General features: G+C 47.7%; 1 protein-coding gene across 1 annotated transcript in view; it reads left to right on the top strand.

Annotated features, from left to right (window-relative positions):
• The first annotated feature begins 450 nt into the window (after positions 1–450).
• Positions 451–16029, top strand: part of Il16 (interleukin 16) — a 72025-nt gene continuing 56446 nt past the window's right edge. Inside the window, exons 1-2 of the mRNA XM_038313576.1 lie at positions 451–655; positions 12330–12739. Of these exons, the coding sequence (XP_038169504.1) occupies positions 451–655; positions 12330–12739 (615 nt within the window). The remainder of the gene's footprint in view (positions 656–12329; positions 12740–16029) is intronic.

Raw genomic sequence — 16029 nt, 5'->3', positions numbered from 1 at the left:
TTAAAACACAGCTCACTATCAATAGTCACACACTCCCATACGTGGGGAGCAAAAATACAAACAGCGAAAACAAGCAAATGCCTCTGAAAGCCCCAGGTTTCTGTTTGGGAGGCGGCTTCGAGTCAGCCACGAACTCCAAGTTCTCCTTTGGGCTCTCTGCTGAAATTAGGACCCATCCGTGTCAGCCTTGTAATTAGACAAGGTTGCCTGGTGTCTGCCAGGAACATGAAGAGGTCCCTGCCCGAAAGAGCACGGAGCAGATGGGGTTGCTGAGCGCAGCTTGTGCGTGAGCACAGCGCCTGGGGAGAGGAAGGCAGAGAGTCAGGAGCTGTGGTGCCGGCTACACGCTTCGCTGGTGGAGAGGATTAGATGCCACGGAAGCAGCTCCTAGGCTGCTAGTTCCCTGCATGGTGACCCAGATGTTGGGGCCCACGCAGAACAGGGATCTTCATGGGTCTTGCACCGTGGGGTCAGAAGTGCACCTGTAAGGGGCAGGTGCAGCAGCTAGGATGTGGCTGCCCTGCCCTGCCAGCTGGAGGTGGCCACCACCAATATGCGCTTTGGCATATTCACATGCGCTCCCCGCTGCTGGGAGGCCAGGGACTGACACCCCCTCTCTTCTGCTCATGGAATCTCTTACCTGGCCAGGCTAACCGTGAGTAATTCTAAGCCCTTTTCTCAATCTTGCTTCAGCATTGGAAAAAAAGCCCAGCAGGGAACTTAGCCCCCAAAAGGTGACAGAAAAGGGTCTGTTAGAATCAGGATCCTTCCATGTCAGCCAGTGCTGGGAGACCCAAGGGCGCATAGAGAGACTCAGGGAATTCACTCTAAGCACACATCCCCCAGGAAACTGGCTGGAAGCATCAAAGGAAGCTTGAGGCTTGTGGTTTCCAACATTAACTCTCAAGTAGATTGGAAATCAATGCAGGTGAGAAATTTCCTTTTACACATAAAATGAGTAGGGTAAATAAGTGTGTAAGCTCCTTCATAAAATCAGTCTTTCTGCGTTTTGTGTGTGTGTGTGTGTGTGTGTTCCCGTGTATGGGCACACATGTGGGTGAGTGCCTATGTCTGTGTGTGTTTGTGCATGGGAAGCTCAGACGTTGGTGTGGGCTCTTCCTCAATTGCTCACTAAAACATTTCTCCGACCACCTATTTGACTAGTGCAGTAGGCTGGCTTGCTCTGGGGAATTCCTTGGCTCAGCTTCCCAAGGGTCGAGCTTATAGGTAGGCTACCACATCCAGCGTGCATTTCTCTGGGTGCTTGGGTTTGAAGCTCTGGTCCTTATCCTTGAAGGGCAAATGCCTTACCACTGCGACATCTCTCCTCCACAGTCATATAGTTCATGTACTTTCTAGTGTTTTTATTCATAGCACAGTAAGTGTACCATGTGATAAAGCTTTGTTTGAGTTACATAAGCTATTGATTAATTCATAAACATTTACTTACCTGTGTACCTTATGTGTGATAATGGTGTGTTCCATGATATAAAAACAATGTAAACTCAAACTTTGAATCAGATCATAAAAGTTTAAAAGGCAGGCCGTATTCTAGGACCTCAATGGGACAGAGAAGAATGGGGTGTGGTCCTATATCCTGGAGTATGACATGACTTTCCTCTGGACACAGTGGCCATCTCCCCGCTGTCCACGATAAGGATTTCTGGCCCAGTTAGTCATGAGTTCTCCTTCCTTTTTCTGTCCCTATGCTCACCTAACTGGGTGAGGAGTTCATTGAGCTACTGCAAGGGTGAGAGGTAGGTGGCTGGCCCAGTCTCACACGCCTGCCTTCCTCTTTTCTTATCCCTCACGGGTAGCTGTTGCTACTTCCAGTCAAACCCCACAAGCCCAGGGATGGTCAGAGCAGTTGCTGAAGGAGATGGGGTGGGGGCGGCTGCCATATTTCCTGCCCAGGTGATAGCTGGGCAACGGGCTTTCCCAGCACTGAAATAATTGTCAAAAGCAGATAATGAAGTATGTCTGCATGTGTGTGTGTGTGTGAGAGAGAGAGAGAGAGAGAGAGAGAGAGAGAGAGAGAGAGAGAGAGAGAGAGAGAGAGAGAGACAGACAGAGACAGACACACGCAGAGACAGAAGGACAGAGAGAGATAGAGATAGAGAGAGAGACACACACAGAGAGACCATATGAGCTGTCAGCCTCTCTCTGCACAAATGATAGTTCAAAGACCACTTAGAACACTTACTCATCTCATATGCCATCTTACAAAGTCAACCTTAACAGATGCCAAGAAATAAAAACCACATGCCAAGGCACCTCCCCGTGGCTACGAAACAATTAGGCTGGAGTTTTCTAATAAAAAAATTCAAGAAACCAAAAGACACAAAATTTTGAAAATTAGGGGACTATAACCATGACACACGTGTAAAGAATGGAGTTTAAACTGGAGTCGAAACTTCAGTTACTGACTTTCTAAGAAAAGACAGTAAGAGGTCTGGGCTGTGGGTCCGCACCTGCCTAGGTTGACGAGTCCCGCTACAAAGTCAGAACAGATAAAAACAAAGTAACTAACCAGGTGGGTAACAACACAAAGAACAGTAAGACAATGGATGTCCAAGATTCCTAGACTGTGGCTGAGGGGTTCAGAAGGAGACTTTTTAGCTTAAAGTGTTAGGGACAGAGATGGCTGAAATTGGTGACAATGTCAACTAATATACTGTTGTATTTCAGAAGCTGGAATACTTACTATGTCTTCAATCGGCCCTATCCTATTCGGCTTTAATCCAACTGTTTTTTTTTTTTTTTACTTTGATAAATGTTCTAAGCATTTAAAAAAAAATCTTTAAAGAATATTTATTAGTTCTTTGAGTCTTTCATACATCCCATATTTTGACCACATTCACTTTCCATCCCCCAGTTCCCCCCAGCTCCATCCTTACCTTCCTCCCTACTTATGTGGAATCTTTTTTTAAAGCCCATGAGGTCCAAAGTGTGTTAACCAAATAACCTTGGGTATGGGGCCAACCCCGGGAGTGTAGTTGACGCTCCCAGGGGTCAGAACCTTAAAGCAAACTGACTCTCCCTGTCCAGGACCTACCAGTTTTCAATAGTCCTCAGGTAGGGGAGGGCTTTCTTGCCCACTGCCCACCATTCATGCTGGGACTTTGGATGGTTTGAGCCTTTAAAAGTCCTGTGCACACTGTGACAACCACTTTGTGTTCATATGTACAACTGTCACGTATCCGGAAAACACTATTTGGTGTCGGCCTCCACTTCTTCCGACCCTCACAAGTTTTCTATCTATTTTTCTCAGGGATCTCTGAGTTTCACGGGGGAGGGAGTGATGTAGGTGTCCTGTTCAGGGAGGCCTGAGTTCTCTGCCCATTGGATCGGTCGTGGGTCTCTGTGCTAATCACCCTCTACCACAAGAAGCTTCTCTGATGAGACTGACAGAGCAGCGATATATGGGTGTAACGATAAGCCAATGGGAGTTGGTTTTACACCATATGCTTTTAACAGAGAAATAATGCAGGGTCTACTATAAGGACCGCGACCTGTCTAGCCATAGGTTCTTGGCCCTGATAACAGTGCCAGATATAGGTTCCAGCTTTTGGAACGGGACTTAGATTCAACCAAAAAATGTCTGGTCACTCAAATAACCACTATTGCCTCAGTGGGGTTGTCTTCCTGGGCTAATTACACCTTGTGGGGTTCTCAGATGGACGATACTGACTGTTTTGTTTCTCCTTCAGTAGAATGTACCGCAGCTTCTCGCACTGTGAGAGTTAGTGGGGATAACACCTCCAGGTCAGTACCAGCTGATTGAAAATTAGGTGTAGCCTTATATTATCGTCTGCTAAAACAAAACTTTGATTTTTCTGACCGTAATCTTGAGTTGTGACTGACATGAAAAGGAACCAAACACAGAAAATGATCTAAAAGCATCTCTCAGCATTAATCACCTCTAATTAATCACCTTCTGAAAATGATTACTATTTTGTTATTTATCCATAAAGATATTTTTTTTGGTAAATTAGGACTAAGTCTATACAATTATTTTAGTATATTAGCTTTTTAAGACTTCCACCATTTACACATATAGATCAATTTCATTCCTGTTGTTGGCTCTGCAGTACCCCACAGAATGCACCATTATTGAGCAAGTTTAAGCCTTGTCTGTTGCCCTCAGACCTCCCAGTGGTTAGCATAGCCACCTCCAGTTTATGGGTAACGAGGCCACACAAGACATGCCTTGCTTAATACTGCAGCGGTAAGTGGCAGGGCTTCTCTGCCTACAAGTGAACTGTGTGGAGATGCTGTGTGGCTTTTCACAGATGGTCACCCAAGTCATCCTGCAGTGACATTTCTGCTTGGAGCCTCGAAGTGGGAATGTCATAAGCACTGAGTCTTAGCTAGTCCTTCCAGAGTAACAATGGACAAATATGCTTGCTGGAGTTTTTCTAGATTCTTCTTAAGATGAATTACATGTTTTACTTGTGTCTCTTTAGTATTGCTTGCTCAAGGGGAATCCCTGCCCTGCCTTGCCCTGAGCCCTTGAACTTGGGGTTGCACGGTATGCCCCAGCCCTGCCTGTGCCTTGGTGATTTAGAACCACCTCCCAGGATACCAAAAGTTTGACACCTGTGTGAGATATTCACAGTAGCCTCTTAGGTTATTTCCAGAGTCTGGAAGTGTCTCTTTGGATGTCTCTTAAACTCATAGGTCAGCTCATGTGGCTTCTAGTCAGTCTGCTGTCTTATGCCGCTGGAGTCCTCCAGTCTGTGGTCCTAAGTGGGATGCTTTTTCTGTGTTAGCTCAGGTGTCAGTGGGAGGGGCCTCTGAGATGCTCTTCAGCTATTGGTCCACAATATGCAAAGTCCCTACACGGTGCCAAAGCCCCAGAGAGTACAGTCAGGGATGTACATCCTCAGGGATGTGGTAGGGTAGAGAAAGAAAAACAACAGACTATAACACAGCCTACTTGACTAGGGGGAATGCTAAAGCCTAGAGATGCTGTCTTCCTAATCCTGTATATACTATATAGACACAGAGTCAGACTCAGCGGTGGGTCCCATGGATTCTATTAAAGATCTCCTTTGGGTAGGAGAAGGGACATTCACCTCTTCCCTTCATTTCTTATCTCTGAATCACTTTTCAGCTCAATACCAAAAAATATCCTCCCCACCCCTGGGCTGGAATGGCCAGACTTCAAAACTGCCTTTGAAATAGGACACTGTGGGAGAATGCAGAAACTCCAAACACATTTATCAAAGAGTTCCTCTTTCGCCACATGGTGATTTAAAACCCTCTCCAATTCTCCAGCTAGCAAATGATGTTCCAGATCAAAATGTAAGGCTGTTCCTCTCTAGTGATGGCTTTGCCTAGCACAGTGGCTATATGCAGATGAGGAGAGGAAAGAAGGAGAGGGAAGGAAGGAAGGAAGGAAGGAGGCAGAGAACAGGCAAATGGGGGATGGGGAAGAAAGGAAGGAAGGAGAGAGAGAGAGAGAGGAGGTAAGGGACTGTAGAAGAGAGGGAAGGAAGATTTACGACCTTGCTCCAGAGCTTGTAGTCTAGAATTTTCTTCCGGGCCTCTAAGGGAAACAAGTGTCCACTGGCTTGTAGTCCTGTGCTTCCCCTTGGCACAGCACTCCAGATAGAGGACAACTCAGCTGTGGCCAGATGTCCTGAGCAACTGTGAGGACAGCAGTGCCCACCCCTCTTTTCCAGTCAGTCTCCTGCTTGCAGGATGAGGTGATCCCCTGTCGCACCTCTGTTCTCTGGGAGGCCTGGGGTAGAGAGCCAATCCTCTTCGGGTGTTTGGGGGGATGCTGGCCAGGTCTTGGGAGGGCAGGTTTCTAGTCCTTTGACCTTCTCTGGTCTGGAAAGGCAGGAGGTCTCCTGAGGGTCACCATGTTGAAGACCTTCTCTGTGTAGGAAACCTCAGGGCAGCCTCGTGCAGAACCTCCTAGGGACAGAGGATACCTGCTAAAAATCCTGGGGTTGGGGAACTGAATAAGAGAAAGGCTATTGGTTTGAATGTACAGAGAGAGAGTTGAGGAGAAGGGTGGCACAGCTGGCCCCTGGCACAGCTGGCATTTGGTTTCATGAGAGAGCAATAGCTGGTTCCGATGTCCTGAGCACAATTACCAAGGCTAAGCGGAGCCACATGAGTGCCATGCTGTGTTTTCAATTATTCCCTCCCCTCCTCTGTCTCTTTTGGTGCCAGGCCTAGAGGGAAGTCCCCTCCGCAGAAGCGTGCATCTCCATTTCAACCCCAGCAATCCATCCTTTCCCTTTCATGTCTTCCGGGCTGACATGGCTCATGTGGAGAAGCCTTTGCTCGTAGATGGAGGATGAATGCCTTGCCCTTCTGCTTTCTCCCTCCCCATCCCATGGTCCCTGTCTCTCTCAGGAGAGAGCGGCCTTAGAAATGGCCACGCCCCGTAGAAAAGCTTGCTCTTTACGGCTGCCAGTACTCAATGGACACGCTCTGAAAATATCCTCATGGGGCGAGCAGTTTCCACCAAGGAATCTGACCGTCTTCTGACCTAAGTCCTTCATGCAGTCAGTGCCCCCAGCCAAGGAAGCCTAGAGCTCTACACGTCATCCTCGAAGGACCACGTAGCATCTTTGCTCTGGAAGATGCCTGGCAAGTGAATGGTCATGGCTGGGGATCTTGTAGATTAGGAAAGGACATGGGGGAGAAAGGGAACGGGGCACATAATTCCAGGGTCTATGGAGATTGTTGGATCAGGCCTGCTAGAGCCAGTTGCTATGAGTGGGAATAGACAGGGGTGAAGACAAGCTTTGACTGGCGTTATTTTCCAGCGCTTAGATCTCTAGCAGCAGTCTGAAAGGCTATTAGCCCATGAAGATACACTTTTAAGTCCAAACCCGAACATATTGATGTGTATAGCAGAATAAATACCATAGCTCCGGGCATGGCTGGGTCCAGCTGCTGCGTGATAGCATCTAGGCTTGGTTCTGCTCACATTCCCTCTGTCCTTCTGTTCCTTGTTCTTTTCTCCACTTCCTCTCCATCTGCACGACCTCTGAACCTTCCACGTCAACATCATTCTCCAAACAGTGGTGCTCAGCAACTTATTCTTAGATCTTCTCTGCCTGATGTCAGAAAGTCCTAGGAGGATTTTAAACACGGAACTGATTAGCTTTCAAACTTTCAAATGGCGAGTGTGCTAGTGACACACACACACATACACATATACACACCATATTCATAAAACACCCCACACACCACATATGCCACACACCACACACATATACCATGCATGCCCCCTCCCACTGAGGTTGGTCTGAAAGGAAGGAGGTTCGACCTAAGTTGCTATCCACAGTGATTCTGGCATCGAGCTACCAGTTCTGGGAACTTGAAAGAACAGAGAGTTGAGACACGCTGGAGATGTCAGCCCAAGGGCACTGCCATGGTTTGGATTTGAAAGGGGATATCTGGAAAAGAAACAACTAGCAGGGGAACTCAAAGACCGCCAACAGACACTGAGCAATCCTGTTGAGAAAAAGCAAGTTTCAGCGAAGCGGTTTGTAGCCTCTGGACTTTGTGACTGAGGCTCTGAACATATTCAGCGCGGAACTGGTACAGAGGTTTCCATGGCTTTAGGGGAAGGAAGCAAACCCCAGTGCCGGATCTGGAAGCAGTGGCGAGTTAAGGAGAGAGAGAGAAAACAGAGCACAGAGTGTTTGTTCAAGGGTACCAGGATGGGGTGGCAGGAGCCAGATTTGTTTTGTCCTTCAAGATAGGGTCTTGTCTGTGCCAGGATGGCCTTGAACTCCTGATCCTCCTGCCTCTACCTCCGGGATGCTGGGATTACAGGCACCGCTGTGCCTGGTCTACCACATGATTTGAGGAAAGAAGAGGGTTGAGCATGTCCACACGCTGATCACTGAGACCCCATGCAGCTGGAGACACTGGGTGAAGGCAAGAAGGCAGCAATGGGGGCCGTGAGGAGACATCTCGGAGGTGCAGGCTCCAGCCATACTGTATGTATAGCCATGCTGCATAGTTCACTGCCCCATGCTTTGACCATCTTTCTGTAACCCGCGGGCAGTATCGGAGCCCACAAGCCCTTTTCCGAGGACCACATGGTAAAGCGGTTAAACACTGCCTGGCACACTGTGGTGACATTCTGAAGTAGTCGTCCCTGAGTGCGTGATGGACATCATATGGAAACAGCACGTTCATTGGCTAGTACTGGAAGCCAGCTGGTGGCCATGAAGGTTTCCTTGAACCAGTCTGCTCGTGAGTGTGGCCAGCAGGGCTCAACAGCCTGCAACCCAGCTCCCTTGTCACTCTAGGCTTGCTCCACTCTGGCTGGAATCCGCATGATTCCATCCTAGAAGGACGGAGAACACGGGGCTTTGGGATATTGGCAAGGGTTGCCTTATGAAATGACTAATGCCGAATTACGTTCTTTTCTGTAATATTTATCTTTTTATTTAGTATGTGCATATGCATGATTACAAACATATACACCATACTACATGTGCGGCGTTTAAAGGTCAGGGGACAGCTTGGAAGACTCAGTCTTCTTCTGTGTGGGTTCCAGCGGTCAGAGCGAGGTCCTCAGGCCTAGTGGCAAGCATCTTCATTTGCCGAGACACCTCCTCTTGTTGGCCCAAGAGCCAATGGTGCTTTTTTGCTTGCTTTGTTTTTTTTTTTAACATTTAGTGTGTGTGTGTGTGTGTGTGTGTGTGTGTGTGTGTGTCTCTGTGTGTCTGTGTGTGTGTGTGTGTGTACTCTATGCCATGGCACATGTGTGGAGGTCAGAGAACAACTTGTAGAGGTTGTTCCTCTCCTCCTATCATGTGGGCCCTGGGTATCAAACTCAGGTTTTCATGCTTGGTGTCAAATGCCCTTACTCAGTCTTGCCATCTTCCAAGTTAATTTCTTTCTTTTCTTTTCTTTCTTTTTTTTTCTTTTTTTAGTTTTATGAGACAGGGTTTCTCTAACTTTGGAGCCTGCCCTGGAACTAGCTCTTGTAGACCAGGCTGGCTTTGAACTCACAGAGAACCACTGGGATCTGCCTCTTCTGAACTAATTTCGACTAAAACATCCAGCGCAGTGCCTGATGCACAGACAGCAAGACAGACAAATAGTTGCAGCACAAATTCTAGTTGGCCTTAATGAATCAAAACCCAGAGTCAGACATAGGGCTTAAAGTGAATCAGAGAAGCAGAACGGTAAGTCACCAGAGATACTTTTTACCTCTACCAATGCCCAGATTGAAGGGACGACCCTCAGACTGCCTAAACTACACTGTGGCTGTGTCCCCACCAAACCTGACTCCTCACTCCAGTGAGTTCCTGTCTCTTACCCTTTATATTTCTCTCTCTGCCCAGCCATATTGTTTCTGTCTCCCCCTCCCTAGTGCTGGGATTAAAGGTGTGTGCACCATCACCTGGATCTGTTTCTGAGATCTTGTGTAGCCCAGGGTGGCCTTGAACTCACAGAGATCCGTCTGCCTCTGTCTCCAGAGTTCTGGGATTAAAGGTGTGTGTCACCACTCCCTGGCCTCTAGTGGCTTAGCTTTGCACTCTGATCTTCATTCATCTAATACAAATATAATATTACTCCAAATAGTTATCCATCTAATTATTAATACAGAAAGCAATGTGGGCTGAGGCTGATTCAGTCAGGAAAGGCCCTGAATTTAGATCTCTATCACCCAAGTTAAAATATGGGTGCAGTAGTGGCTCACCTGTAATCGAGTGTTGTGAAGACAGGTGTAACAGGATACTGGGGTTCACTGGCTAGGGAGCCTAGCCAAGTAGGTGAGCTCTGGGCTCAGTGGGAGAGCCCATCATAAAAAACAGGTGGAGAACGAGAGAAGAAGACATGCGAAGATATTGATCTCTGGTGTGTGTGCGTGTGTGGTGTGCGCACACACACGTGTGTGTGTGTAAGCCAAGGGTTTCAGACAGCATCCTAAGAAGGCATTCTCTCTTGGGGCACACGTAAAGACTTCTCTGTGGTCAAGTGTTGGAAGCTCTGCGCATCTCCTGATTCCATCCTGCATGTGCACAAACATCGGGATGGGTTGCCAAGAGCATCCCACAGTTTGTTGTCCTGGCAACAGGCTTTATTTTGTGGCTTGGACCAGAGTCAGAACTTGTCTGGCTACGGTGTTAGGCCGCTCTGCCACCTATCTCATGGACACCGAATTCAAGGGAGGTGCCTCTTGGCAATCATGTGCCAGGCTGTGGGCCTGGTAGGGGAGCCAGCCTCGGGTTAGGAGGCGGGGACGGCTGACAGAGTAGGAACTCACAGCCCCATGTGTCACATTGGTCAGGGTGTAACCTTGGGCCTGAGGGAGGGCACATGAGCTTTCAGGAGCCAGCTGTGCACTGAACCTTCTCCAGTCACCCCAGCTGCAGGGAACTGGCCTTTAGAAGACCCCAGTCTTCAGATCTTCACCTGGGTGTTACAGATATGAATACTTTACATTGGTATGGGTTTGTCTATTGATAAAAATTTAAGGTATTATGCTTGTGCAGCTTATTTAAAAATGTAATGTATAATTAGGAAATACAGATTAATAGTCATCTATAATAATTAAACCTTTAGTCATGTTAGGTTTTCTAGATATACAGGGATATATTTCAGTTAAATAATCTTCAGGACATCAAAGACCTACAGGATATGGCCTTTAAAATGTTTTAAGAACTTAGACTTTTCTCGACAGTGAGACATGTCTGCTTCTGGCAGCACCAGTTACTTCAGAGAGGTTGATAGGCATTGAAGAAACTTGTTATGGAATGTGCCTTCAGTGTGACAAGGCTAGCCATTTGTGCAAGAAACTGCTCTTGCCTGGACTGCTTGATGGTATGCTGTATGAACTAGACATGTAGAACCCACAGAAAAGTGACTACTAAACTTGCCAAAAGACAGGATGGTCCTTCAGGGTTCCTGTTCCACAGAAGAAACTGCCAGACATTCTGCAGGACACAGAAGAAAGCGACTGATGAACTTTGCCAGTACAAGGCAGAACAGATCTTCAAATTTCCTGGTTCACTGAAAAGTCTGCCAGATACTCTAGGCCTGTAGGCTGAAGATGGATGCCCCAATGTTGCAAAAGAACTTGGGTGACTGTACAGGCCGTGAGATGTCTCTGTCAATTCTAGAGTTTTGGAAGTTGCTTGCAATGCATTTACTGTTTACTTAGGTAATATCATATCCTTCTGGGGTCTTTGATGGAGTTGAAGGCAATTATATTACAGTTTTCCTTAGCTGTAATAAAAGATAATTTTAATATAAAACCTTAGACTCACAAAGATAGGGTAGGTGATAGTGTATTTTCTTTACTTTTGCCTAATTCAAATGACTAAATATTCTAACTGTAAATCTTGCTTGAATACTGTTTTGTTATATGTAATTTTACTATGTTAAAGTTAAAACCTTCCTTTTTAATTAGATAGAAAAGGGGGAGATGATGTGGGATGTCCTTCTGTATATGTGTTGCTTTTATTGCTTGATGAATAAAGCTGTTTCAGCCAATGGTCAGGAAAAGTGTAGCTAGGTGGGAAATCCAAACAAAGATGCAGAGAGAAGGAAGGTGAAGTGGAGGAGACACCATGTAGTCGCCAAAGGAGTAACATGCTGGAGCATCACCGATAAGCCACAGCCTTGTGGCAATACATAGATTAGTAGAAATGGGTTAATTTAATTATGAGAGCTAGTCAGTATTATGCCTGAGCTATTGACCAAACAATTGTAATTGATATTAAGCCTCAGAGTGTTATTTCATAAGTGGCTTTGGGGATCGTGAATGGTAAAGAAACTGGCAAGGAGAGGATCCAGAGAGACAGAGAAAAACGTTCAACTACACCTGGCATTGGAATATACCAGTGGTCACTAGGCTGAGTCCTGGGCTCTCGGGTTCCTTTGGAGACACTGTAAGAGATACTAAGGAGTAAAAGGGACCCAGGGCAGTGGGTTCCATCCTCCTTGACCTTCCCCTTGCTCTGCTCTACAGACTAAAGTTTCATTTAAAGATTAGCTTCCAAGTTTGAAAGCCTTACAAAGCCATGGTTCAGGGCAGCAATTTAATTCCTAAGCCTTTCCCCAACACCTGATTCTTAGATCTTTTGCTAGCATCTTGGATTTAAATTTCTCTTCCTCTGTTCCTCAGTTTCCCTGTCTGTAGGATGAAGGTTTGGATAAAGAGTTTAGGTTTGGTCTCTGTGAGCCTGGGACACGGCTCCATTAGATAACGCTGCAGACCGACTAGGTCCAGGAACTCCTCTGCTCTGTTTTGTGGGCACCCACATGCAGCTCAGTTCCAGGACTGGAGCTGGCAGCATGTCACAGGACTTCTTCCCATTTCTTCTTTCCTCCAGGGACTCATGCAGGGGCGGCTAAGCCCAATTCTGCTGCCACTCACCGGCCAAGGCCCGGAGAACAGGAGAGGAAGAAGCGTGGTCTCGCTTCCTCTCTAAGGATGGAGCCCCACGGCCACTCTGGAAAGAGCCGGAAATCCACAAAATTTCGCTCCATTTCCCGTTCTCTGATCCTCTGCAATGCCAAGACCAGCGATGACAGCTCTAGCCCTGATGAGAAGTACCCTGACCCTTTTGAGACTTCGCTGTGCCAGGGCAAGGAGTTCCTTCACTCCTCCATGCAGCTGGCAGACACATCAGAGGCCGGGCTCAGCAACATTCCAGATCTGGCGCTGGCATCAGAGGCTTCGCAACTCCAAACAGCTGGGAGTGATCGCGGCAAACACTGCAGGAAGATGTTCTTCATGAAGGTATGGCCACGATCTGCATCTCCTGCAGGGCCCATAGTTGTTGTCTGATGCCATAAGTGATTATAATCTTTGAATCCATTTTCGCAAAAGTCAGAAAAATCAAGGAGCTCTCGTTTTGGACAGCAATAAGGGGAATGTTGAGGCAGGACCTCCTAGAGCTCACAGCAATAGATTTGCTGGTGAATCAGGTACAGCCAATACGCTTCTCTGAGATATTTGGTGAGAGGTGGTGTCAGCTGGAGATGGACTGAGCCCTTGGGGAAAAATGCCATTGGCAATAGTTCTCATCACCACACAAGCATCCCTGGACAAAGTGTAAGCAGGTCAAACCACAGCTACCCTTCATCCTCAGATGATGAAGGGTACCAGCTTACCAGGACACAGGAGATGCCTCGGGAAAGCAGCTAAGAAGCATGGGATGGGAAGGCAGCTTCCAGAACACAGCTGTGAGTGCTTTCCAGGTCCCTTCAGTCAGTTCCTACATTAAGTATTTGGGGCTTCAGAATGTTACCTTTATTAGATAGATGGCTGTCCTCATGTGATAGAAATTGCGGGGTATGGGACTCCCAGGCTAAAGATGTGTTGTGATTGTTCCCTAAGCAGTGCCATGAATTTGCTTTTGTGTCATCTATGGGAGAAGGGACTTCTCAAGGGTCCAAAGAATCCTGGACCTGGAGTCAGCACTGCCCATGCAAGATGGGCAGAGCCCAAGGGGTTTCTCTCATAGTCTATTGCCAAGACCCTGAGGCAGTTACGTGATCAAGCAGTAGATAGAGAAGGCATTCTGCTGCCTTGGCAAAGTCTGGTACTTTTGTACATACTGACCACCAGGAGGGAGCTCACTCTTGAGCTTATCTAATATGTAGCATCAGGCCACACTATGGAGCAGATGGAGGTGGTTGTCCTAGCAACGTCTAGACACAAGCAGCATCCTTAAGGTCTTGCCTAGAGCAGGCTGCACCATCATGTTTGGGGTAACTCCCATTGATAAGCCTTGAGCTCATCTTATGGAGTAGGAGATAAAACCAGCATCTTGATGGGCTTTAGGTAAAAGCTGACCAGGCTCTCAGCATGCCAGGAATGGGGAGAGATTTACTCACCTGAGGGTTTGTTTAGAGACAGGGTTTCATACATCCCAGGCTGGCCTTGGATTTCCTGTATCACTGAGGAAGAACGTGGACTTCTTGTTCTCCTGTCACTGCCTCTCCTGTGATGGGTGCTACCACATCTTGTTTCTGCAGTGCTGGGGGTCAAATCCAGAGGTTCTCACGTAAGCACTTTACTGGCTGACTTACATCTCCAGTCTGAGAGTCAAGTTTATTAATTACCGTGTGAGAGCTCAGATAGGCGAGATTCCAAAATCATCTGGAGATCTCTCCAGCGCCCAGAGTGGACTTTTCCTTTTCATCACAAGGCATTTTCTCAGTACCTACTATGTTCTGGGCACTGTGGGGATCCAAATTCTGCTCAAAGAGAGCCTGCTTAGAGGGTAAGCAATACCCCAAGAGGCATGTGGGACAGCAGACAGAGCTGAGAATTAAGGAGCATGTCTCGAGGGGTGCTGGCTCTCCTTCCTCCGGGCAGTATTGACTGAGTATCTACCCGGAGCAGGCACTGTGTGATGAATTGTCCTTGTGTGGCTTGCATCTGGCCAAGGGATGCAGATGTTGACAACTTAATGCATTTGGTAGAGGGGCCATTAAAAACCTTGAGCAGGGCAAGGGGTGTGCGGTGTGGTGATGAGGTGCTGTTTGTGAGCCGCGATCACAAAGCTTTCTCTACCAACCAGACTATCGACCAAAAATCTCAACAGCATCTAGGGGTGAGTCACGTGGCCATTGCAGCTAGAGCCTCCCAGGGGCAGCACATGCAGCAAAGGGAAAGAAAATAATATCCTAGGAGTTTTCAGGGGGCTGATTCAAGAGGATGGCCGCAGGGTCAGGACAAGCCTGGGCTACACAGTACGTTTGATTCAGCCTGGAATATGCAACATTTTGCCTAAGGGGGAAGAGAAAAGTAAGTAAGAAGGAAGGTATGTTGCATCCAGAAGTCTAGAACATGACAGGCAGAGAGTAAAGGGAAGAACAGCAGGACAGGAAGCCAAGGTAGCGGCCAAGGTCCTAAGTACAGCTGTGGCAAAGCTTTGGAGCTTTATTATAAGGACGGGAGGCAGGGAAGGGACATGAAGAGGTTGTTTTAACAGGAGCACTGAGGGGCCTGGCAAACAGTGATGGGGGGGCTTCTCAGGAGGCCAGCAATGATGTGGGGTCACACTGAGGTAGTTGGTGGCAGGTCCCAGAGAAGAGTCAGGGCAGGGACGGACACCTGTGGGCCAGGCAAAGCTGAAGGGCTTGTAGATGGGGGACGCAAAGTGTGACACCATGAGAGGGGTCCCTTCCAGCTGCACATCTGACCGGAGCAGCAGCTCAGAGGAGGGGTGCGAATGAGAGCATGAGATGACATGAATGACAGCATGAGAGAGAGGAAGAGGAGGGGCGGGAGCAAGATCAGGAAAAGCAGATCGGGTCCCTGAACGAGGGACCGATTTTGTCTTTTTAGGCAGAAGATGCTGGAAAGGATTCCATGTAGAGAAAACTGCTTAAGCAAAGAGAGATGGAGCGGGGAGGGTGCTTGAGAGCTTGGGTCTTGTCCACTAGCACACACGGGCATGTCCAAGGCTCCACTGATGTACCTGTCCAGGCCGAGGTATCTGCAAAAGGGAGGAAAATGGGAAGAAACCAAAAGTCCTAGCAACGAAAACCTTTCTCGCTTATCCTTGCTCATCTTTGTGCTGCGTTCATCACTCTTACCTCCTCGTCCTTCATCTCCCAAGACCCTAGGAGGGAGGCAGCCATAGCCTCATCCCTAACAGCATGAGGTCGTGGTGTGGGCTCACTGCTCTGATTGTCTGGGTTGGAATCGATCTTGTCCACATACTACGTGTCCGATCCTGGGCAATTCATGTTTCTTCCTTGCACCTCAATGTCCTCCTCTTAGAAACTGAGAATGCTAGTGGATGGAGCACGCCTTAGATGGGATTTGAGAAGTCAAGACTAGGTGTTCGCGTGCGAATGTTCATCCGTGCTGATTCTGTGGCTGTAGCAACTGCTCGATAGATACCATCCTTCCTCTTTTCAGGGGTGAAAACTTGGTTTCTGGGTAATTGAGTAGTTAATAAATTCAGTAACATTTACAAGAGTTGTGGCTTTAATGGTGCTATAGGCTAGTGGGGCCGACCAGACCATTGCAGTTCCCTCTGTGGTCAGGGCAGAAGTGAATTTGGAGAGGGG

The sequence above is a fragment of the Arvicola amphibius genome, chromosome 12 (assembly GCF_903992535.2).
Source record: "Arvicola amphibius chromosome 12, mArvAmp1.2, whole genome shotgun sequence".
Classification (NCBI taxonomy): domain Eukaryota; kingdom Metazoa; phylum Chordata; class Mammalia; order Rodentia; family Cricetidae; genus Arvicola; species Arvicola amphibius.
This window is presented reverse-complemented; position numbering and strand designations above follow the sequence as displayed.